This window comes from Botryllus schlosseri, chromosome 6 (genome assembly GCF_051294905.1).
Source record: "Botryllus schlosseri isolate E-star chromosome 6, Bs_hap1, whole genome shotgun sequence".
Lineage (NCBI taxonomy): Eukaryota > Metazoa > Chordata > Ascidiacea > Stolidobranchia > Styelidae > Botryllus > Botryllus schlosseri.
In genome coordinates, this window is record NC_137241.1 from 22,256,487 (window position 1) to 22,281,013 (window position 24,527).

Below are 24,527 nucleotides of genomic sequence, written 5' to 3' on the forward strand. Positions count from 1 at the left end.
GCCGTGTTCTCTCTTCCAAACGCACCCGATGATGAATGATTAGTGACGGAACACATGATCATCCATATCAATTATGCAATTCTCGCTAAGGAGATGTTAAGATGATGTTAATTTAGGAGCAAGACAAAATTCCGTAAGGTCCAGTCCCTACGTAAATTCCGATTTTAGGCTGTGACGTGTTACTGTCGATGGCGTCATCATCGAGGTATACGTCTATTTATTCTAGAAAAGAACCCTCACTTAAAAATATGTATTGTCTGCGCCTTCGCGTGACAGCGAAGAACACCACACGTCTATTCTTCAGTTTCGTACTAAGCTCGCGTATCATTATATTAGCAACTTACCGAAAATTGTCAACGTTTCGTTAACCTATCTAGAATGTAACAAAACACCTGCTATCGGATTTAAGCGCTGCATGCCCCATCAATTTCTACATATCCGTGAATTCTATATCTTGACAGCGCTCCGCGTAAAATGGTTGTTGAAGATCCGTCTCAAGTCGATGCACCATTTAAATATAATGTTAGTTATACAACCTGCATACCTGCATAAGGACTACTGCATACTCTGTACAAACTGTATAATATGCACCAACCTCTGAAATTCTATTTCCAGCAAGCACCTTTCTTTGTAGCTTCGTTTTAATGAAACCATTGATTTTGAGTGAAAACTGGCAAGGAATCAATAAAGCAATGGCACAGAAGATATAAAAATGCAGCAAAATTCCCTTCCAGCCAGCACATTGGATTTACAGTTACACACGATCACGATCGTTAGACTTTCGGGACCCTAGTGATTAGATTATTCACACTAAAATTGAACGCATTGCCCTGAGTGTTATTGGGCGAGTAGTGGTGCGGGAATTGCCCGTGCCCGTCCACATTGCTGCCGCCGGTCGTTGAATAATTAAGAGAGGCCGATTGAGGGTAATAACTAGGATTGGTCGCGTTATAAAAGGCCTGGTATCTTGAAGATTCGTATCCGGGTTGAGTCTGGTTTGGCGAGTGAAAATCTCCGGAACTACCGTTCGGACGCGGTCCGTTCGGATGTATTGCACTTGGCGTGGCGGGAATGCCTGGGTTTTGGTCACGGGCGATATGCTGCGACGGCTGTTCCTGGGATAAACTGTATCTGTGATGATGACCGATTGCGCTTGACGACATATCCACCGCAGAGCCCTCGGATGCCGCTGTATTCGGCGACGCGATGTTTTGCATTTCACCGCTTTTCATGTCGATGTCGGAATTCGCGGACTGTATCGGCGACGTGTGAGAACGCTGGTGATGCTGGTGGGCGGTCTGTTGGTGGTGGGGCGTTACCGGCTCGGAATGGTCGGACACATCGGTGGAGCTATAGTAGCCGGAGCACGCAAGGGAGGTGTTAGATGTCATCGTCGAGGCCGCGGTGTCGTAGGTGTATCTGTCGGTTAGAGACGAGGCCGCTAGCGACGCGGCAGTGGAGTAGTGGTGGGGAATGTGAGGTAAATTGAAATCGTGAGGTCTCTCCACCTTGCCCTCTTGGCCTTGGTTCGGATCCCGCCTTTTCCGACGTCGCCTGCGTTGAACAAGAAAGTGTTGTTTTAGAAGTTGCGAAGTTATAGCCATCAGAATGGCGTACTGAAAATATAGGCGACCACTTTTATCGCACGAACCGTAAATTCACTAATCGTAAGAGCCGAATACGCTGTAAATGTATATGGCAAACAAACTGACTTATACATTTGTTCATTCGGTTCGCTTTTTAACGTGCATCAAAACGTGAGTTCTCGACTCACAGTCCAGAAGTATAGCGGGCACCGGCCAGGAATTCTTTGTCATTCTAATCCAGGACTTGGGTATATCACGCAATGAATTGAGAATTTGTCGCGAAGTCGCGTTTGAATCCACACGCAGACACGCACCTGAGGTGCTGGTATCTTGACGTGGAAACGAACATGGCAATTTGCACTCGCATTTGTAACACCGAGGTCCCTTTTAGAAATATATAAGATGTGCGCATTTCAAACCAGATTGCGACAAGTCAAGTAACCCAAAACGGTTTACATATCATGTCAGCCAAACATTTAGCAACTTCTGCGTCTTCGTACACTTGCGGATCCCGTGTTTTAAAGCTGTAATCGGATTACGGACCGTTTCTTAGTGCCAAATCGGTGTGAATCCGACACCGTATCGGTGTGATGACCATTCCGCGAGGAGAATCATCCGAACGGGCGAATATGCCCGGAGAAAACCGTTGTTTAAAACCTTTCGTGAGATACCTCGCGATTGTTGACATGTTTTCTGGTACCGTCGTTTATGAAACACGGCGATACCTGTCTTATCTTTGATTTAATCCTGTCTGCTGAACTGCAGGTCGGATTATGCAGATGTATTTGCCGATGGGCCGTTGACATATTTTGCGAGGTAAGCCGAAATAGGATGACAATCGTTTCCTTTTTGCGCTACTTTCACACGTTTTAACGAAGATTCGAGAAATAAATCGTACTATTCATGTCACATAATTTACGAGTTTTTGATTTTAAAGTCCCTTGACATCATAATACACACTCGGCATACCATAGACTTATACGTAGGGTTGCATTTAAAACAACAATCAATTTAAAACAAGCATGTTTAAAACAAGGCCCTAATTTTAAACATGTTTTTTATTGTTTTTTCATATCTTTTTTCAAGTCATGACGTCACGAATATTCAATTGTGACGTCGTAGGGGATTGACATTGACAAGTGAAAATATAGGGTAAAAATAGCTCCTTTGACGAAATATATGTACTATTGCTGTTGAACCGACTATTTTGAGGGTTCCAACCATCCCACATCGATATACGTCGGCTACATCGGGGGGGGGGGGGTAATTTTCCGTAGGCTCTTACAACGTGTTTTTTGTAAAGTATTGACACAATTATGGCATTATTTTATAGCTTAAAAAAACAATGTTTTTTTTTTTCAAAAGAGCCTTTTTTAAAACACCGTTCAAAACATGTTTTGAACAAAGTGTTTTAAAACACCGTTTGTTTTAAATGCAACCCTACTTATACGTTGCCATATGCCATAAAGTTAGTAATTTATAAATTAAAGGTTACAGTGCAGAATACTGTATAACTTATAACAAAATCTTTAGAAGATTATTTTACACAACCGGTTGATTACGCATGGCTTATAATCTGAATGTAACAGTGTCATGTGACTAAAGCCTTTATGTGAGAGCCACGCTCAATTAGTTTTCAAAATGGCGTAGCGGTATAACCGACGTAGAGCTGGTAAGCTCGGGTCAGTGTCGTCGTAATTATGGACGGAATTTTCGTTTTTAATCAAGTATACTCGCGTATACGGCCATCGCACGATACAAAGGACTATATACGAAATTTATGAAGAAGCGCAAATTACAATAGGTTGATTGTGTACACAACATCGACCGGATTAGTGGCTAAATAAGTGAAATTAAGTCATATAAAACCTACACGCCCGTAGGAACGAATTTGGAGGATATTTTCGCTTTGATTCATTCGGCGCGTGATTCCGCAAGCGATTTAAATTGAAGTCGCGTAATCTCATAGTATTGAGCAGCAGAATGATATGATTTTTCGCGAAAGAACATATGATTTTAGCCAAATGTTGCGTCAATGTGTGACTACCACCTCGAAGACAACGACAGTGGGCGATGGAAAAGTAATAATTTGCATATTGCGATTGGTTAATGATAAAGCAAAAAATTGTGTGCTATTTTTCGTTGGAACGATTCTGATTAAAATAGCCTTACCATGACTTCTAGACCAATCAATAACCCTTTTAGTTATATATAAATTCATGTGCCTATCTTTGAACATATTGTTTTCATTGGCGAAGTCCAATCGCTCTAAGTATTTCTATCCAAAATTAATCATCAGATTACGGGCCATAATGTTGTTAATTCCTTTGTGGAGTCATAAGGAATGTCGGTTATCAAAACAATTTCATTATTGGGCGATTGCTAACAGCTCCAAATCAAGATGGGGCATCATTTTCTATCTCCAGATCATACAGTGGGGTATGGAGGACATTGGGAATTTATATGCATCATACTATGATTTTGCTTTGGCGCCCAAGACTGCACCACACAGCGTATCTTCAAAATGTACGGAAATACCAAAATTCGGTTGGGAAAGATGCATACTGCATATAATACTTGCCAAGTGTGTAAGCGCAGGAAAAGGTATGGATAATGTAGTTTCGGTTGTTATACTGCACAAATGACCCAGTTTTGCCTTTGTCGAATAAATCCGACCACCGAAGTATCTTTTAACGCATCATTTAATTTCACCCGTGAACTCGGGTTTGAGGAGCATTTTATACTGAAAGTTTGTTTGTTTGTTGTATTCATGGTGTTTGTCGACTACTATGGTCATTTACACCAGGCCGATATTGTTCATTATTTTTCCGTAACTGTCGACTTAGAGCACGGCCCACCTCTAGACTTTTCGTAAGACAACCCTTACACGGATGAGATACTGAAAGTGATGTATTCGAAGACAAATGTACTTGCGCTGCATCGTTTCTCCCGAATCGACCGGGCGCTTATAGTGCGCAATCTGAATGCACTGCTCTCGGGGTTAGCGCGTGATGTCACGGGCGAAAGATATAACCAGCGGTAATGCGATTATTTGCTACAATTTCAAGGAGATTACTGATGCTGTAGAATGGGGACTTTATTTTGATTCGATACGGTAGATTTGACTTCAATATAGTGTAAAATACTCTCGAAACAAACGAGATATGTATACTAATTTTCAGATCGGCGCTTCGTTCAAACACGATAAATCATGCTAAACATTTTGCGTTTGCTATTGCTGCCTTCGTATGATTCGCTATCAACAACAGTCAAAAATGGAACGGACTCTTAGCTGAATTGGGTATGACGCGCGGAATTTGAGATTTTGAACTATTTGCCTGAATTGTGGGAATAGATATCCCGAGATTTCTTCGCGTAAACATCTGCCGTGCCGTTTATTGAATTTGATTCGCCTCGCATCATGCTGTTGCTAATGAAGGTAAACAACAGATATTGGGGAGGATTCAATTTCAAGGCGGTTGCCGTATAGGTTCTATACCGTCTCATGCCCTGTTAAACAATCGTGATACACTTCTAATCTGAAGGATTGTAACCATTGTACGATCGAGCCGTACAGAGCATCCGTAATTCGCGAATTCAATGCCGTATATACAAATGATATTCATCCGCTGTCTCACACACGTTAATCGGGCGTTAGCGCACGATTGCCGTGCACTCATTTTTATAGTTTTCTACTTTGACGCGATGAGTACATAAATAGGAAATTGAGATATAAGTTTAAGCCTGTATACAAGGTGATTCATAATTACCGACGCGTAATTGATTCCATGCTTTCTACTATATTATCGGCATCGCGACTCAGCATGAAATTAAGTTTGCGCGTCGAAATCGGCCGCTACGCATATGACCTTTTCCCCGCCTTTATAATTTCTTTAAATTTAAGTGAAATGTACCGAATTGGGATGTGCATTGTGAGCAATTTCCGGAAATCTATTGATTGTAATGCAAGTGTAAATTACACATCGTAAACGGATAGTGGATATTGCTTTCAGGAAGCACGGATGTTAAGCTGTTACGAAAATCAGTGTCAAGTTCGGCGAATCCAATCCGGACGGAGCCCATCGAGTCTGTTCCGTCGAATTGTCCTTCAACCTCGGCAGGAAGCGTATTTCGAGAATTTGTAAACATTTCCAAGTTATATACGAAACGCGCCAATTAATCCTCGTCACTATCTCGACACAGGCTAAAATCAGAGATGCTTATCACTTTTTGCAGAGCAGACGCTTCGATATCAACAAATACAACTAATGTCACGGCGGTGATCATCCGAACGGCTATTGTCACGGAAACAATATCCAACGCCAAACCGTGACAATGCACGCATGTGGTGGATTCTGCCTGCGCTGACACTGTGTTTTCTTGATAAAATCTCGATTCCGACAGCGATCGCGTAAAGTCACCGCGTCTATTATTACCGACGGGCTAATTGACGTTTTTGTCGGCCGACCGAGATTAGGGCGAGGCTAGAGACGAAGACGAAGATTTAGCGAAAGCCTCGGCCCGCGTCGCCACAAAATGGCGGTGTTTTTCGCCTGATGTGGATCCACGTTCCGCGGATCCGCGTTTATTATCAATTAATATTTACCTGAAATTTCCGTTGTCGAACATTTTCTCACAGTTCGGGTCCAGCGTCCAGTAATTTCCCTTGCCCGGGTCGTCTTCGTCTCGCGGCAGCTTTTTAAAGCAGTCGTTTAGCGACAGGTTGTGTCGGATAGAGTTCTGCCAGCCCGCCCTGCTACGCTTGTAGAACGGAAAGTTGTCGGCGACGTACTGGTAAATGTGCGCCAGAGTCAGTTTCTTCTCCTTCGAATTCTGAATCGCCATCGCGATCAGCGCCGAATACGAATATGGCGGACGGACCATTTTGAAAAGTTCCGTCTGCGTGGACAGGGACAGCCACGGAAAGTCAGTCCCGAAGCCACCTGCGGCTGTGGCGTGCGGGTGATGATGCGCCCCGAACAGGGACCTTTGATTCGCAACCGCCGGATGATGCGGGTGATGGTTGTACTGCAGGTACGCGGATGGTGTGTTGTACGGGTTAGCGGCTCCAATTCCAGCCCATAAGTAAGGGTTTGTGGTCGCTGCCGCGCCCGGGTAATCTAGCGAGTAATGACCGTGGTGGGCTGCGCGCGCCCCCGGCATGTGCATATTCCCGGCCTGGTATATGTTGTCGTACATGGACGGGACGTCCATTATGTCTTGCACTGTCGGCGCGTGCGGCGGGGGTGGGATTGACGAACTCATCGCGGCCGTGACTGGACTTTGCTGGTCGCCAAGCACCATGTCTTCAATAGCGACAATTCAACTTTCTAGCCCGCTTACGAATATCGGATACGTCGTAGTGCCTGAAACATACATCGATAAATGTTGGTTATAGGGATCGGCGATGTTTGCGCTTTTTTGATACTGTCTGATTTACTAATTCGAACTACGTACCATTAAGCAACAACCTAATTTCAAGAGCAGTTTTGAAATGTCAATACATGCTCTGCAAAAGCAGGAAGTTTTTTGTCCCTTTCCTCATATTTAATTATCCCTGTTGCAACGTCAAGCATCATACTAATTACGTGATTACATGATTTACATGGTTTATACGAATCTACTCCACTGCTTCCTGATCTCTAAAAGAAGCAACCGTAGCTTCCTAACCCCTTTCCAGAATGACCCAAGTCAGTCTCTCACCCATAGCACTTCTCTCCCGTGAGATATCACGGAGCAAGATATTTCTCGGAATGAGATTTGTGAGTTTTTTTTCGCTGTTTCAGATTTATTACAACGGCGCGTGGTGCTATTGCTCGCGTGCCCCATCTAACGATTATACTATGGGTGTGTACGGGTAAACGAAATTACTATTATTACCGGCTGTTTACGCTCACTAGCGCAGTCTGGGTCGTATCCAGAATGACAATTAAGCGGGACAGCGGAATATATTTTCTGGTGAATTGCTGTCACAGATTCACGGTCAATTCTCAGAAGTGTTAGCACCATTAGTCTTCAAAATACAAAATGTCGACGTAAGACCACTTTTGCCTCTCTGACTGGCCAATGCCACAATCAATCGAAAATATAACTGACAGAAGACCTCATTGACACAGACAATTGTAAATACACATTTCTGAATATGGCTGTATGATGCTCGGTGCTATTCAGTTACCACTCGGGTCCATTTTGAAGAAGAAATTACAGCCTATAACAGAACAGGTGTTTTAGTTATGGAATTGTCACATTGTGCTTCGACTTGTACGGTATGGATAAAATTCTAAAGTCTGAATTATGCATTGGAAATGATTCAGGAATTTGGTAGAAAAATCCGTTTTGATGTCGGCCGCTTACAAGCGATTTTCCGTAATTGATTCATTACTTCGGCGCCTTCAAACATGGGCCGCACAATAACGATCAAAAGAAACGTGTAAATGGAAAAAATCTGACACTAACACCGTCACTGTATCAACCTGAGTTAGTTGTATCAACCGATAAATCACCGCTCACTATACCAGCAAAGAAGGCCCGCCCTCATACTTTTGTTGCTTTGTAACTTAATCGGTCTAGTTTCAAGGTGTGCGTGGCAATATTTCTCTGATCTGAACGCGGTCAATGTACGGGATATACTAAATGAGCTGCGTTTTGTCTACATATAATACGTCCCGTGACGTAGGACGGCTGATGTCAATTTTGCTCGAATAAATTTTCTATGATATTCGAGGTACTATCAGGAAGCAGAGTATACAAGACTATTAACGAGCAGTGTTGGGATCAAGTCACTACCTTCGAGTCACATGTCCTCTTCGAGTCATTGCAAATTCTGACTCGTGTCAAGGCAAGTCAATCGATTTTTGACGGTGACTCGAGTCAAGTCAAGTCACTCAACTTTTGGAGGTGAATCGAGTCAATTGAAGTCCAAGTCAAGTCGAGTCACGAGTCAAGTCGCAATTCAAGTCAAGGTGTCTCTTCGAAGTACGAGGTATAAGTCATTGCAGTCGCCATTTATTTTAAATCGAGGTCCGGTGGCGAGATAACGCAGTGGTATAATCCGCGGCTGCAACACCAATGGGTGCTAGTTCGAGTCCGACCGAGGTCGACTTCAGAATTCCGATACCTAAGTGTTGGAAGTTTACCTAGGCTCCTCCTCGCCACCTCACCGCGTCAGCGGAGTCTTACAAAAAGCCTAGAGGTAGGCCGTGCTATAAGTCGGCAGTTACGGAAAATAATGAAGAATATCGGTCTGGTGTACATGACCATAGTAGTCGACAAACACCATGAATACCACAAAACAAACAAACAAATCGAGGTCCGAATATAGAATTAAATAGACATGAAAAAAGGCGTTGTACATGCTCGCGCATGCGAATAAGAATTGCAAAACTGCGTAAGAAACTGTATACCCTCCGTCCGACCGAGCCAGACTCCAGAATTCCTACCTAAGTGGTGGAGGTTTCTCTGGGCTCCTCCTAGCCATCTCATCCGTTTTAGCGGTGTCTTAAAAATACATAAGCGTGCCGTGCTACAAGTCGGCAGTTACGGAATACAAATGAATAAAATTGACCTAGTGTAACTGACCGTAGTAGTCGACAAACGCACCATGAATACCACAAACAGCAACAGCCCTCCGTGTAATATTATCCGCCAAAGAGAGAATAGAATATCAAACCTCAGATAGTTGAAACGAACTGATATAATGCACTACCCAATAACATATCCATGGAAAACCTGCGCCAAGGGTTGACGAGCATTATAAACTATATTTGGATGCAATATAAATCATACCAGAGGTCACTGACCAGTCTACAGAACAGAAATGGATACTTTTCTATTATAGTGCTCTCCTACTAGTTATAACTAGGTACGGTATGAACGTGAGGTTCGCGTTCGCGTTCTGTGTGTGAACCTCGGAAATTTAGAGGTTCTCGTTCACAACAGAACCTTGGTAGGTTCTGCACCGTGAACCTTTTTGGTAAATTGCCATTGTCGTTTCATTATAAGATCTTTGGTTCAAATTTATTGCATTTCAACTGCGAGCCCATCTATGCATTACGCTGGCAGCATAAAAAATCAACACTAAACGAGCACACCTTGACAATTTTAAAAGTTTTACTTGCTTTGTTACAAAAATTTTCTCGAAATACCCAGCTTTCCGTTTGTGAATATTTAGTGACTATCTGCGGTGAGCTTGACCCGCAATCACACAACATCACGAACGAAATACGTAATCAGCGAATGATCCTTATTCATTTATTCAACCAATCAATGACATCGTTATCGTTTTCTGATGTAAAAAATCTAGCAGGCGTACGGTGTCACTCTTGACTTCATATCTTTACTGTATCATTTAAACCAAATCCGTGCGATTAAGGTGTTGGCAACCGCTGTATAACATGTTGCTGTTTGTGGTATCGGTAGGCAGTATAGAAACCCGTTTTTCACTCTGCTCAATATCAATGTAGTAATACTCAGACTCCGAATACATTGTCCGGTCTGGCCAAGACCGTTAAGGCGTAAGCTTATATTCCTTGGTAAGTCCTCGTCGAAATTGTTGGCTACGCGACGGAATGTATTGATTTTATGGGATTGTTAAATCCTTGATTCCTTAATTACCGCGGTTGATACATTCTGCGACGTTTAAAACGCCAATATGTACTTCAGCATTGTGGCATTATGTGGCCCGAATCGTCGCTAGGTATCGTGTACATTAATATAGGCTATCACTTCATTGAAAGATAGGGTTAGAATTAGCAATATAACGTCACGTGACGTCATGAGGTTCACGTTCGCGATCACACGGAACCTTTCAAAAAGGTTCGCGTTCACACGAACCTGAACCTTTCAGATGTTCACACCATCCCTAGTTACACTGTTACCGAGAATGAATTCAACATCAAGTTGTAGTAGGCCGAGGCCTAACGTATGCCTTTCCTCTTTGTTAGATTCATGCTGAATGATGCAGTTAAGTTACGTCTGAGCAGGTTCGAGTTAAGTTTGAGTATAAAACAAAGTTTACGAATCAGAATATAGCAGATGCGTTACTTTCTGTAATGTGTGTAAATTGGCGATGACTAAATTTAAAGCTGTACTTTGACAGTGCATTTAGCTAACACAGGGCTGATTGGTGACCGGGGAGGACCCCGTAACACGTGTTTCTACCGTAATACCACAGGTAAAAGGTATTGTAGGAATAAGTTTCTACTTCAGGTATGAGGACATCGCATATTTTATGGTGGACACCAGTGGAGACATTACACTGTATTCTAATGCAGTGGTTCTCAAGCTTTTGTGACCTTCACTCTCCGAAAGGGATAAATATAATTTGCGGCAGAGCACTTTGAGCACTCTGAGCGGCAGATTTGTGAAACTGATGACTAAAAAATGTCACCAACCCGGAACAAGATGATTAAAGGTCATATCACTGTTCGGCCCCAAATGCTGATGCTGGCGAGAACAAAATGATTGCGACTTTCGGTCCAGCCTTAATCACGGCCTCATTTCCGTGAGAGCGTTTTTATTGATGACCTTTTTATGTCATTAGCTTTCCAACTGCCACTCGGAATTTGGAATCCCTTTATTATTATTATATGCAGGCGGTAACTCTCATTACCTCATTAGTTCGCGACAAACTTGATCAGTCCATACGGCACCCCGGTCGGGAACCACTCCCCTAATGTGTATATGCAACTCTTACTTCCCGTACTGATTTTAATGTTTTTAGGCGTGCAGCAAAATAGGATGAATAAACAAAAAAATCTAGTTATTAATACCGAAGAATCTTAACGATGTGGGCGCGTATATTATTTTCAATTGCACAGATACCGTGATCGTTCAGTTTAATTTTCAAAGTCTGGACAGCTATAACCTGTTCGTCCCTTGATTATAAGAAGCCATATTTAAGTTACTCTGTAGCTACACCATATTGTGCATGTAAGTAAATTAAAAATACACCTTGATGCGCATTATACACACTCAAATACGAAACCTTTTCCGATGGGAGATATCATACGCTAGCCTGCATTCTCCAGTTGGTGTGAATGAGCCAAATGCACTATTTCATATGGAGACATATCTCAAGGATAAAGTGGTTTCTCCATGCGTGCATCACTTTTTGCGCATTCTCGTGGAATGAGTGTCCTGCCTCAGTGACGATACGAACATACGGTTACTTGATGGGACAACTCACTCGACCAGTGGTTCTCAAATTCCAACGTGGGGGATACCGCCCCCCATTAGTGGGTGATTTTGAGAAACAAGGGGTAAAAAATACCGAAAGGGGTGACTGGGGGGCGAACATATTAGAACGTCCAGTGAGATATATTTAACATGGCCAAATATGCATATGAAGAGAAAATTTACTAAAATAAGGGTCAACTCAGCGGAAACTGCTCGGAAAATGACCATTTTTCAATCAATTCACCAGAGATAAGAATTTAGTGAATGAATATCCCGTTTGTATATACTCTTTTCCGAATCCGTAAATATATGGGGGGGGGCGAAAATTTGTGTCGAGTGTGATAAGGGGGCGATGACCCAAAAATGGTTGCACTGCAATGGACCGTCCCAGAATGTGTGGCGAGATACCGCAGTGGTATAATCCGCGGCTGCAAACCCAATGGATTGTGGGTTCGAGTCCGACCGAGGTCGATTTCAGAGTTCCTATACCTAAGTGTTGGAGATTTATCTTTGCTCCTCCTCGCCACCTCATCTCCGTGAGCGGTGTCTTCCAAAAAGTCTAGAATGGGCCGTGCTATAAGTCGGCAGTTACGGAATAATAAAAATGAAGACTATCGGCCCGGTGTAAATGACCATTGCAGTCGACAAACACCATGAATACAGCAAAAGCAAACAAACCGTCCTAGAATCACTTCATATACTTTATAAAAATTTAAGATTCACGCAACTTCGCGGTATATGGATTTTATCGCTTTCGTGGTGGATTACAGTCCTTTTTTATTGGAACTCATGTATTAGTTTATAGTTTTGCCTTTTGTGTATGGATCCATAAATTGTATTCATCCTCCCTGAATATAGACTACTTCACACGGTATCACCTTATATTGACGAATCTTCCACGCCCACGTTTGTTCAGAGAGCGGAGCCTCGACCGAAAAACACTGTAATAACATAATCAATCGTGCACTACAGTGCATTCTTAGCAATCGTGTAACAAATACACAAATAGTAGACAGTAGGGATGGTGTGAACCTCTGAAAGGTTCAGGTTCGTATGAACGCGAACCTTTTTGAAAGGTTCTGTGTAAACGCGAACGTGAACCTGATGACGTCATAATGCTAATTCCAACCCTACATTTCAGTGAAGTGATAGCCTAAATTAATGTACAGTACATGTAAATTGTACGGTAGTACACGATGCTAATTCCAACCCTACATTTCAGTGAAGTGACAGCCTAAATTAATGTACATGTACATTGTACGGTAGTACACGATGCCTACCGACGACTCGGGCCACATGATGCCACAATGGTGAAGTACATGCTGTATTTTTAAATGTCGCCAAATGTATGAACTGGAGCAATCAAATTTAATATCTTTCGTCGCTTTGCCAACAATTTCGACGAAAATTTGCAATGGAATATAAGCTTACGCCTTAACTGTCTAGGCCGGACCGGGTAATGTATTCGGCGTCTGGAGTGTCGCTACATTGATATTGAGCAGAGTGTAAAATGGCTTTTACCCCATCATCAAGTTATGCAGCAGTAGCCAACACCCCAATCACACGGATTTGGTTTTTATGAAATAATAAACATGAATGAAATCGAGATGAATTCCGCACGCTTGCTGTATTTTTTACATCAGACAACGATATCAATTTCATTAATTGGTTGAATAAGCATCATTCGCTGACTATCTACATGTAGCGTATTTCGCTTTTGATGTCGTGTGATTGCGGATCAAGCTCACAGCAAATAGTCACTAAATATTCACAAACAGAAAGCTTGATATTTCGAGAAGAACTTTTGTAACAATGCAAGTAAAATTTTTTGAGATTGTCAAGGTGCATGCTCATTTAGTGTTGAATTTTTCTGCTGTCAGCGCCAAGCATAGTATGGCCCACAGTTGAAATGCGATAAATTTCAACCTAAGGTGTTATAATGACGTGAAAATTGTAATATATGAAAAAGGTTCACAGGGCAGAACCTACCAAGGTTCGTTTGCGAACGTGAATCCTCACGTTCACACCACCCCTAATACTAGCAGACAGACGTGTCACGTAATTTCTCTGTGAGTTGATCGTAATGCTTCGAGCGGTTCGTTTCTGCAGTAGGCCTACCTACCGAAACTTTAGGAAACATAATAATGTCTGAACAAAATTTTACTATTTGATTCAAACCGGAAACGAGCACATATGTACTGAAAAAGACGTATATAATAGTCTGAATAGGTCAAAGCTAATATCAGCCAAAACTGCGGGTCATATAACACTGAATTAAACGCAGCAGAATTTAAATGACGTGTAATGATAAGATATAACATTTTTGCATACATTCCAGGTAAAATCCCCTCCCGTGAAAAGAGGGTGAGCTGAAATAGGTCGCGGGATCGTAATCGCTGCGATTTCACTGTTTGATGTGTATCTAACACTGAAATTGGAATGTGTCGTTATTACTGGATTTCGCGGGAGTTGTAACACTAGGTTCTAATTGGTGTTACTTGTTCAGAGATATAGGCTATGCAGAGTTTGCTCTGAAACTAGTATGTATGTATGTATAACTAATCGCCGAAAAATAAAGGATATACACGAAATTGCAACTGACGCACCAACAAATTTTAAGACAGCATGATGTATAATGCATGCTTTGTATAGTAGCCTGTATAGGTAGTCTTCAAAACAGACAAAGGAAAGCGTAAAAGGCAGTGAAACTATAGTTACACGCGTACAGTATTTTTCCACATAATACGCGTTGAAACACTGAGTTAACTGCAGTTAACTGTTGAAACATCGAGTAGTATATGGCCCGATAATTCGCTATAGCTTCGCAAAACTATAGAATAAATACTTCGAGAGCAGCTTTGCACTTGATAATTTACGTCAGCATTTAGTTAGATCAGACACTATGATCGGGTAAATAATTGCACGTGCTCGAACCAAACGTAGACGCCGAATCATGCACGTCAAAATCATATTCCAACAACGACGGCGGGCTGTAGCTCCTGAGCCTGCGATGCGAATTCCGTTTTAAGGGTAGACACGTTCGAATACGACTTAGTCTCAAGAGGAAAATTCGGTGTGGCATCACTGTGACTGCGATGCCGGATTTTGCTGTAGTCGTCGCATTCGGGTGATTGTCCGGTTGTCGACATGTCTGTGACGTCACTGACACGCCTCGCCGCGAAACGGTATTCTCGAATTTCCGTCCTCCGCCGCCGTCTTCTCCTGTAATGTAATAAAACTGGTAGGGAGATATCACGGAATAGAGCTGCCATTTGTCAAAAAAGGTCTAGTGGTAGAGCCTACAAGGCACGAGTAGCGATATAATTATGGGCTTCGCGGGGCGAGTATAGGGACAGTTGGTTTCAGTTCAGACGCCGCGTTTCCTGGTGTCGGTGGTTCAAATGATCATGGTCACTAGTGATTTGATTCCTTTACAAAAAGCCCAGAAGAAGACCCGCAGACGGGCGCAAAGAGAGGAAGAGAATGAGAAAATGATGGAGCATCGAGATATTAAAGATCCCGAACACTGTTATGTTATGGTTACCATACATCCACTTTTACGAGGATTTGTCCTGTTTTTGGGCTTTTTTGAAAGTGTCCTCGGAGGACGTCTAAATGTCCTATTTTTTGAGAATTTTTCCTGTTTTTTGAGAATTTTTGGGAAATGTACGTGGAATTTGGAGTGAGATACAGGAATTCAGCGGCCAAGTAACGGAACGAGGGGTTTTTCATGACTTGAGCCAGAAAAAAATGACCTTTTTTTAGTCAACCGACCACAAAGCCGGATAAAATTTACCATTTTTTCAGGTTTTCACTCCAGTATTGTAAATCTGAAAATTTTGAAAAAGTGTCCTCTTTTCAGTGTCCTCTGTTGGGGGGCTGCCAGTAAAACTACACTCGAGCCACCACAAAAACTACAACATAAAGAACTCCGTATCATAGCTACGGCCCCAAAGGGGCCTGGTTATCCAGTCCATCCAACAAGTCGCTGCTGAAAAGATTCGGTGTCCTAAACATAAAAGATATGCGGAAACTAGAAATCGCGAAGTTTATGTATCAGTTCCACTGCGGTCATTGACCCGAATATTTCAATGACTTCTTTACGTCGGAATCAAAAGCGCGCAAGTATGACACACGCGCATCCACGTCGCCCAATTATCATATGATCGACCAAAAAGATCGTCGCTCTATCAAATATGCCGGACCTGGCGTGTGGAATAGTATCCCGCCGGCCTTCCGACTGTCGTCGAGCATGTCCTTGTCCACATTCAAGTCGAAATACAAGCAATTTCTATTAAATGGATACTAGTCCGTCCTCAAGATTACCGGACCACGACCTGACCTAGCGATCTCGCCGTCGGTGACATGTCACCTCATTATTGTCGTTTTCTTTTCTATATTATCTTCTTTTACTTTTCATTCAGTGTGCTTGCCTACTCTTTAAATCGCCTAGGCCAAGGTTTGATTTCAAAGACTACTCCAAGTCGTTTCCGCACCTTCCAATCTTTTCATTGTATCGCAATTTTTGCGGTGTATTGAACTGATAAAAATTGCTAATAAACCGAACAGAGCGGATGGAAATACTAAGAAGTCTGGTCTATGGTATGCGGGAGACAGAAACCTGCCATTTTGTCATCGTGATGGTATCGCATCTCTATTGCAATATTTGAGTTATTTCAACTTCTACTATTTCCGAAAGCGTGTGTTAGTCACAATGGCTGGACTAGAGTTTTACGTATCAATGCAATTACAACTTTTGTCAAACGCGACCGAGATCATATACGCTCGGTACGGATATTCAATCGCGTAATGATCCAGTTTTGCAGGAGGCAGCACTTTCCGGAGACGATAAGCTTGTAGTGCGCCTCGCACTAACCTCGTGATATTTACATTGAAATCTCTACAATTCAACGAACTTTGTGAGCCTACAGGAGTTTTCCTCGGTGCAGCGCGGTGTTCAGCGCGGTTCACTGCTCAAAGAATATTTTTCCGGAAGTGCAAGGCTCGCGGACGAAGAAATATCAAGAATCGTCGAAACACACCGTACGAATGCATTACAGCGTACCATCATAGCTGCAGAATCTTATGCTACTTATTGTGCAATCATGACCTACTATAGCAGGGGTCGGCAACTCAAACGGGTCGCGGGCCACTTTTCATAGTCCGTAGAAGCCGTGGGCCACAAGAATGCAAAATATCGAGACAAAATAGGCCACACAGTTGAGCAACCGTGTTTTTAAAACTTGACGTCAGTACAGCGCCGTGCTCTCTAATACGGGCGATGGGCCCAGTGGCCACGAAAGAAGTAATGTTTTATTGAAGAAGTACAAATACAACCGAAAAATATCATAATCATCAACTTCATTTTATTTTGAACTATGAGCTACCCAGTGTGCATCATACCTGGCAACGATTTACAGCGACTAAGCAATAGATGTTGGGGCTAGCGAGACATGTTACTAACTGAAATACTATCTCCTCATAAAGCTTGAGATCCGAGAAGCCATAAGTGTATCGGTCTTAGCAGTGTCTGGGCCATTGCACGTCAATGCAATATGCCCGTTCATATCAGCTGGCTCAGTAATAATCATCAGAATATATTTTCATCTGCCCAATACACATACACAGTGTACAATGCGATGCACAGGACACACAATGCGATGTAATGAACAGATAGGGGGATGCCGAATGACCAGTTGGGGTCTCTTAAACTGGCCTTCACCTCGACCTATTGCCCGATGTCACAGTACTCTACAATGTCAATCTTTCGATGTTGTCGCTCGATGGATACTGTTGGCATCACCCAAGCCGTTTCAACTGGTGAGAAATAGTAATGTTGGGCACAAGCAAATAGCTCATTTTGAAACAACATCAGCAACAGCAACAACAACAACAACAACAATATTTTAGCACTGAAATCAATTTCAGCATTTCAAAATACTTTTACTTGGCGTTATTCCGGAATCTGAAATCGGTTCGCGGGCTGCAAAACTTTAGCTCGCGGGTCGCGTGGTCATACCACTACGAAATCTAGCCACGGCCCTAGTACTATGTAATTACGGGTCATGAGCAGACATGAAAATAGGAACAGATTTCATGCGCCCTTAAGACAGGATACACAACCGAAAACAGAGAATGTAATCATTGGAAAACTGGGAAAGTGTTATATATCTCGGTGTGAATGAATACCTGTAACTTGAACTGATGTTTCGGAATTGTTGCAAGCGTACTGATGCTGGTTTGATACCAACGCATATATTGGGCAATATCGCTGGCCAGCCAGTCAAATGCACACGCATTAAAAGATTTATAGAAGGAACAACGTATGAGACCTTACCTTCAATATTCCATGCTTTCGTAGCGAAAAGTGAGCTGTGACATTATGTTCATCACTTCGATGATTATTATTTTGTGTTGCACGAAATTTTGCAGGAATGAATATCGTTTTGACATCAGTTTTGTAAGAATTTGAATGGAGTTGAGCTAATGACGATTTTAAAACCTTCGTAACAATGCCGCAAGCGTCCAAGTTGTCAGAATTACTTCAGATACGGGCTGGGTTTGACCTTGAGTTTTTAATGTCCTGTTTCCATTGTTTCAATACCACCCTGCGAGTGGATATTTATTATTGGAGTTTTTCGGACCGGATTACGGTCATTTCGAGAATCCGGCTTAGGAGTCGGACCTGAGCTATAAAAAACAGTATCGGAGTAGGACCAGAGAATCTGTCGATCCGCGCCGCCCTACAAGGTGTGCTCTTGCCCCGCTAAATTGAGGATTAAAACAGTGTGAATTGAGGTTATTGGGGGTAACTATACTTCTACTCGTTGATTGTCCACCCCACACAGACGCCACATGTGCGCATTATAATAGTCTACACAAGATACCGGTATACACACGCAAGCGACGTTATTTCCAAAATGACGAGAGGTTTTTCCTCAACTACATCTGAAGTTAATTAAACAATACCTGTAGTTCCCGTTGTCAAACATCTTCTCACTCTGCGGATCTAGGGTCCAATAATTTCCTTTCCCCGGATCATCTTCGTTCCGCGGAACCTTGCGGAAGCAATCGTTGAGGGAGAGATTATGGCGAATGGAATTGCGCCAGCCCGGCTTGCACTTCTTATAGAAGGGGAAACAGTCCGTAACATACTTATAGATTTGCCGTAGTGTCATTCTCTTCTCCACGGTGCTTTGGATAGCCAGCGCTATCAGGGCTGAGTAAGAATACGGGGGTCTTGTGGTCTCGGATGAGCAGTTTCCCTCTAAAGCTGTAGGGATATCGCCGATCTGTGCAGACGATGGTAATGCGTTGGTGGCAGTGTATTCGTACCGGCCTAGATCGTTGGGCGGTTGCGAACTGTGTGGACTTGAAAAACACCCAGGTACGCCATCGAACTCGCGCGCAGTCTCGCGGGAACGTTGCTGTTCGAATCGAGGGAAGAAGTTTGACACATCGTGCACCGGGAGGGGGTGGAATACGCCATTGTCCTGACGATTAAATGTTGCGGTATTTGAAACACTTGTCCCGTCCGGAACCATCCGCCCGGAAACCGATTCGCAACGCGAAACCGCAGTAGGGATCACCGACTGTCCACCAAAAAAGTAGCCGTTCAGCGCATTTTGGCTATAATTGGACGGAAACATTCCCGAGTAACCAATAACGCCGGTCGGTGAACTATGATTGGACGATCCCGTTGAATAATTATTATTTCGGAACTTGTGAGATATTTCATCCTCTGGGGAGGATATTCGCTCATACTCATTATGATTGACGTTCTCGGATTTGGTTTTCAAGTGCAATTGCGGTGCTGATTGTGTGTCTCCAGTTGAGCCGGGCGAGTACGGATGCGATGGATGGCGAGGTAACGATTCTGCAGACGGGCTTTCGGCGTTGTACGTCTCGTGGCCGTTTAAAACCCACTTTTCACAGTGTTCGTAAGTCCCCGAATTTCCGGGATAGTTAAGATTCTTAAACGGCGATAACGGCGAGCTTTTAGGAAATGTATTGTGGGATGGCGGAACGATGCGAGACGCGTCATTTACGATATTGTCAAGGAAATCGTTGTGATAGATATCCATCGAGGCCTCTCCGTGGCCATTGTTTACGGCAGGTGTCAATCCATCGTGTGTCGGTACATCTGTAAGGTTTGGCCCGTGGCTACTTCTTTCAGGCGATAGGCTGAGAATGTCGTACACGTCTATCAAATTCTGGTTGTCCTTTTCGCAACTGCTTCGCAGCTTTGTAGCACCCGTATGGCCATGGACCCCTGTTAGCGATTGTTTATCTCTTCGAGATAGATAATGTCCGCATAGTCCCCCGCTTCTTTCCTGTTTTGCGGCATCAAAACGCAGTCTGTCGTGGCATGCTTCGTAATTCGCTAAAAGCACTTCATTGTCCGGTTGAGATTTTCTGTAATAGCTGTCCAAAGCCTCTTGCCCGGTATCGAACATCTGACTCTTTAGCTGAATCATTGGAGTATTCGGTGAAATCGTCGAATGATAAGGGTAGGAATAACAGCTTCCAGGCTGTAGACCTCGAGGGAAAATTGCATCTTGACTTTTTTGAGCGGATTGCACGCCTGTCATGCTTTGCGCTTCATTCAGTCGATGCGTCTGCTCCTGTTCCAACTTTCGCACCAGCTAGACTACGCTACTCTATAACAGCCTTCTGTGGTTGTCATGATCAAAGTTATAAGCTAGCCGTTCGGCTTCAAATCAAATTGCAACAACCTATTATGTCAACCGGAACTTACTCACTGCAACTGTGCGATAACTGCTTCGATTGCAACATGGTGACATTTGGCAGGTTTTGCACGGACGGATTCGCAAATGCTGTACCAATCGAGTGCTCTGGCCTTCTAATCCAGTTACAGGTGCCTGCTCCCCTTGATTGCACAGACTGGGCAAAGTATTGCATCCATATGTTCTTTGAAGAGTGGCAGCTTTTTTCTTTTCATCTCTTCTCTTGTCATTCTCTTTACGCTTGTCACTATTTCTCACTTATCAACCTACTCACTTCCGATGCGTCAGACCGACGCACCGGCATTGACGATGCAGCAGGTCTGCGGCGGTATGCTCAAATCAGTCCAAACAGCCAAGCGATCATTGCAACAATTTCGTCACCGAAACGTCGATCCCCAATGCGATGACCTGTAGGCTCCCAATCTCCCCTCAAATATCTTACGGGGCCCCTAACAGTATGCCCGTCAACGCTTTAGTTACGTAGGACCCAGGTAATTCTCAGAATCCCGCTGAGGCCTATATACAAATCTTATGTGACCATTGTCGTGTGCGAAATCACGTGGGAGACGAGGCAATTAGAGTCGAAACTGCGGACGGATGTGCTGGTACACACCACCCTTACCTACGCGGAAATGTTTAGCATCATTACATCGTGTTCGTTCAAACTACTGTTTTTTTAGTAACGGGAGCATGCCAATGCACGGAGGTATCAAACTTTGTGGAAGTCATTGTATACATCTTCGTCAATTTTAACCCATACTAATTAGACACCGATTATGGGTATAGCATGAAATCATCGCAATTGATACAATGAGATGCACCGACGAAAGAGGAGGCATATGTACGTCGTACGTACGCTTAGAAACCCGATTTGACAGTAAAGCTTCCTTCGTTAGCAGTATCATGATCCTAATTTCCGTTATCTCTAATCTCCATGCGTAAAGAATGGTTACTCATAATATCCTCGATTGCTTACTTCGGCATATCTTCTTCCTAATGAATTGGCTCTTGACATCACACAGGACAGTTGCTCGCCGGTGATCGTGATATGCATCAATTCTAAGCCGCAACTTACACTTCCTATCCAAGTCTTGATCGCTAACACGGCAACTTACCACATGTGTAAACACATAATAAAATCAGCGATATGTATCATTTATAGCCGCGTGACTGGTATGAATGACGCTCTCGAAATTCCCGTGTATGTCTTGCTCGCTAGCAATGAGAGGAACGTATCGAAATGCGATTGGACCAAGATGGAAAAGTCCAGACAAAATTAATTGTATTTTCCGACTGCTGCAAACTCCACCACAGAATCCCGTAAACCTACGTTTCGCAACAATTCAAGCTGCACCTGAGATTATAGTCGTTCGAATTAGCACTCCATATTGTCGCGAACAGGAATGCATATGCCATACAGTCGCTCGCTTATCATTTATTCATATTCGTGTGAATGTTGGAAATTACAGATCAACTCATCCAAAATGTGGAAGCAAACAGACATGTAAGATCATACCTTGACGCGGAGAAAACAGATTCCATTTATCACAGCACGCCGAGCCAACAAAAAACTTGATGATCGAAATCATCATTAGGGTACGGAATCATAATTAATAGGCTATACGTAATCATAATAAAGAATATCGGCCTGGTTTAAATGGCAATGGCAGTGGAGAAGCGTCATAAATACAACCACCAACAGAAACAAAAGTCATTATGCTACTTTGAGTGTGTCTAGCAAGAGTGGAGAAATCATGTCGACGTTCACTGCTAAGCCATGTTGCAAGGACCTGAACCTATTCATTAACGCGTCTCGGTTATACGGAAGTTTGAATTTGGAATTGACTCTTTGCCAAGTCGTAGATAAAGTAGGATTATACATATAGAGGTCTATCAGTCTAATGAGTGTGAAAAGTCCTATGATCAATAGTTGTAAACGCTGAGGGGCAACATCAAGTGATATTTCGATCCGTTGGTGCAAGATTGTTCCTAAGCTCCGAAGATTCTCTGAGATCTCTAAATGTTGCACCACGAATCCACTATTCGCACACATTCTTATGGAAGAACGCAGTTCGAGTGTCATCATCTGGATTTTGGGTCGAATTATCAAAAATATCGCAACGAATCTGTGATGTTATTGCGTTTTCGAAAACCTTCATCAAAATATTTTCAATCAAGTATTGTATATATCTTTATTCATTGAAGAAAAGCAGCCTTCGGCAGCATTGTAACATCACGTGACGTGATGGGTAGTGCTCACGCCTCAGGGATATAGTACATGAAGTGGATACCTTAAAGCAGGGGTGTCAAACTCAAATAGCGTCGCGGGCCGGATTCCAACCTTAAAATCGCTCGCGGGCCGGACCAGTCAATGACGTCATAATGCATAAAATACAATGATTGGTCGGTTGAATACGTCTATGAAGCTCTGAAAGAGTGACGCTAACGACGATATTAGATCGCCTATTTCTGCGCTCCCTTTGTTTTAGCCGTAATCCGGCGTTAGCACTGCGTATGATTTATGATGAATGCAAGAGATTTAACTGTAATCGCGGACATTAGAATTAGGTTTATTATTATTAAATCGCAGGTTTATCCGAAGTCCGGGACCTTTTGAACCGTAAGTGACAGAGCAATGCGGCCAGAGATATTAGAATTATATTATTGTGTATCTAATATATTATCCGTGTTAACTGCATATCACGGTTCCGCATAGCCGTTTTGGCTTCTGTGAATAACTGCTTTTTTTTTCATTTTTTCATAAAACTCCGAACATAGTGTGCACTTTTTTGTCTTCTCGACAGTGGGTGCCAATGTCACCAACTTGGTCCTAGCGGGCAAAATGAGTGAAATCACAATACCGCAGTCAGGTGTCTATAATGTGGCCTATGAAAATGAACATTGAACATGCTCGACATTTGCTGCCTTGAGGGATTATTTAATGGACGTATCTCTTAGAAAAAATTTAAACATTTGTTACACATGTGCTGTATAATATAAATAATCTACTAAGAATTGCTTCGCGGGCCGGATCAAACAGTCTGGCGGGCCGGATGCAGCCCGCGGGCCGGATGTTTGACACCCCTGCCCGAAAGTGAGTGATTTCATCAAGATTCGGATAACGGCTCTATCTATCAGAATGCAACTGTGCATGCCGGGTCACTGAAATGCAACTCACATACGCCCTACCGGCTGCACTATTGTTACTGTCATACACGCATGAACGAGGCAAGGAGAAATCATAAAAGTGATGCTTACGAATATGCCTACTCCTTGAATGAAGTGTTATATTACAGGTAGCAGGCTTCGTTACTGACCACCGAGAGAACACATTAATATCACTCTGCATCCGCACGCATTGCCGCGTCTGCATCGTGTTCCAGAAACATTGTCCGCTATTCGATATACGTTCTTTCATTTGCTACAAGATATCGGAGTGCGGTCTATTCACCATTTGTTGATGCAGTAGTTTTGAACGCTATTGATTGAGTGATGAACGGCACTGCATTAGTCCGACCTCGCAGTAGCGTTGAAAACGCTAAGCTTATCCTCGCCTTTGTTCTACGTTTCCTGCTTCGCCATTTCGTGAGGTGCGCTTCCGCACTTTGAACGCCGTCTCCTTTGCCGCGATGCGCACGGAATAATAATCATTTGAAAGCATACGATAGATTCTAACTGTCATCGCTATTCAATTTCTTGCTCCATTTTCGCTTCGTGGAATGTGCATGTGCAATTCCCGATAAAAGAATTAAACTCATTGGAGTGGTAGTAATTCTGTTTGGGCCGACGCTAGGAATCACATTTACGTTCTGTTTGATCAATGAACGGTATCAAGTTTCTTCGACTCATTTTTATTTTTAATGCAGTCACAATCACTGGATGATATTGTGTGGTACCTATACTTGCAATCACATGAGTTGATTGGAGAATCAATTTAGCTTATATGTTGGAAATAGGTCAGATATCATTAAAATCGCTGACAGACCACTACCAGGTAGGGTACAAACGACAGTGAGGA

At 43.0% G+C, this 24,527-nt stretch overlaps 2 protein-coding genes across 2 annotated transcripts; both read right to left on the reverse strand.

Moving 5' to 3' along the window:
- Window positions 1–623: 623 nt before the first annotated feature.
- LOC145441550 (uncharacterized) lies at window positions 624–7,244 on the reverse strand. The gene is made up of 2 exons (XM_080319437.1): window positions 6,193–7,244; window positions 624–1,554 (listed from the first exon to the last, which is right to left on the reverse strand). Exons 1-2 carry the CDS (start codon window positions 6,888–6,890, stop codon window positions 774–776), a joined length of 1,479 nt encoding a protein of 492 aa, XP_080175563.1. The 5' UTR covers window positions 6,891–7,244; the 3' UTR covers window positions 624–773.
- A 6,660-nt stretch (window positions 7,245–13,904) lies between these two features.
- Window positions 13,905–20,949, reverse strand: LOC145441548 (uncharacterized). The gene is made up of 2 exons (XM_080319433.1): window positions 18,732–20,949; window positions 13,905–14,984 (listed from the first exon to the last, which is right to left on the reverse strand). The coding sequence occupies exons 1-2, from the start codon at window positions 20,351–20,353 to the stop codon at window positions 14,729–14,731; spliced, it is 1,878 nt and encodes a 625-aa protein (XP_080175559.1). The 5' UTR covers window positions 20,354–20,949; the 3' UTR covers window positions 13,905–14,728.
- Between the last annotated feature and the right edge of the window lie 3,578 nt (window positions 20,950–24,527).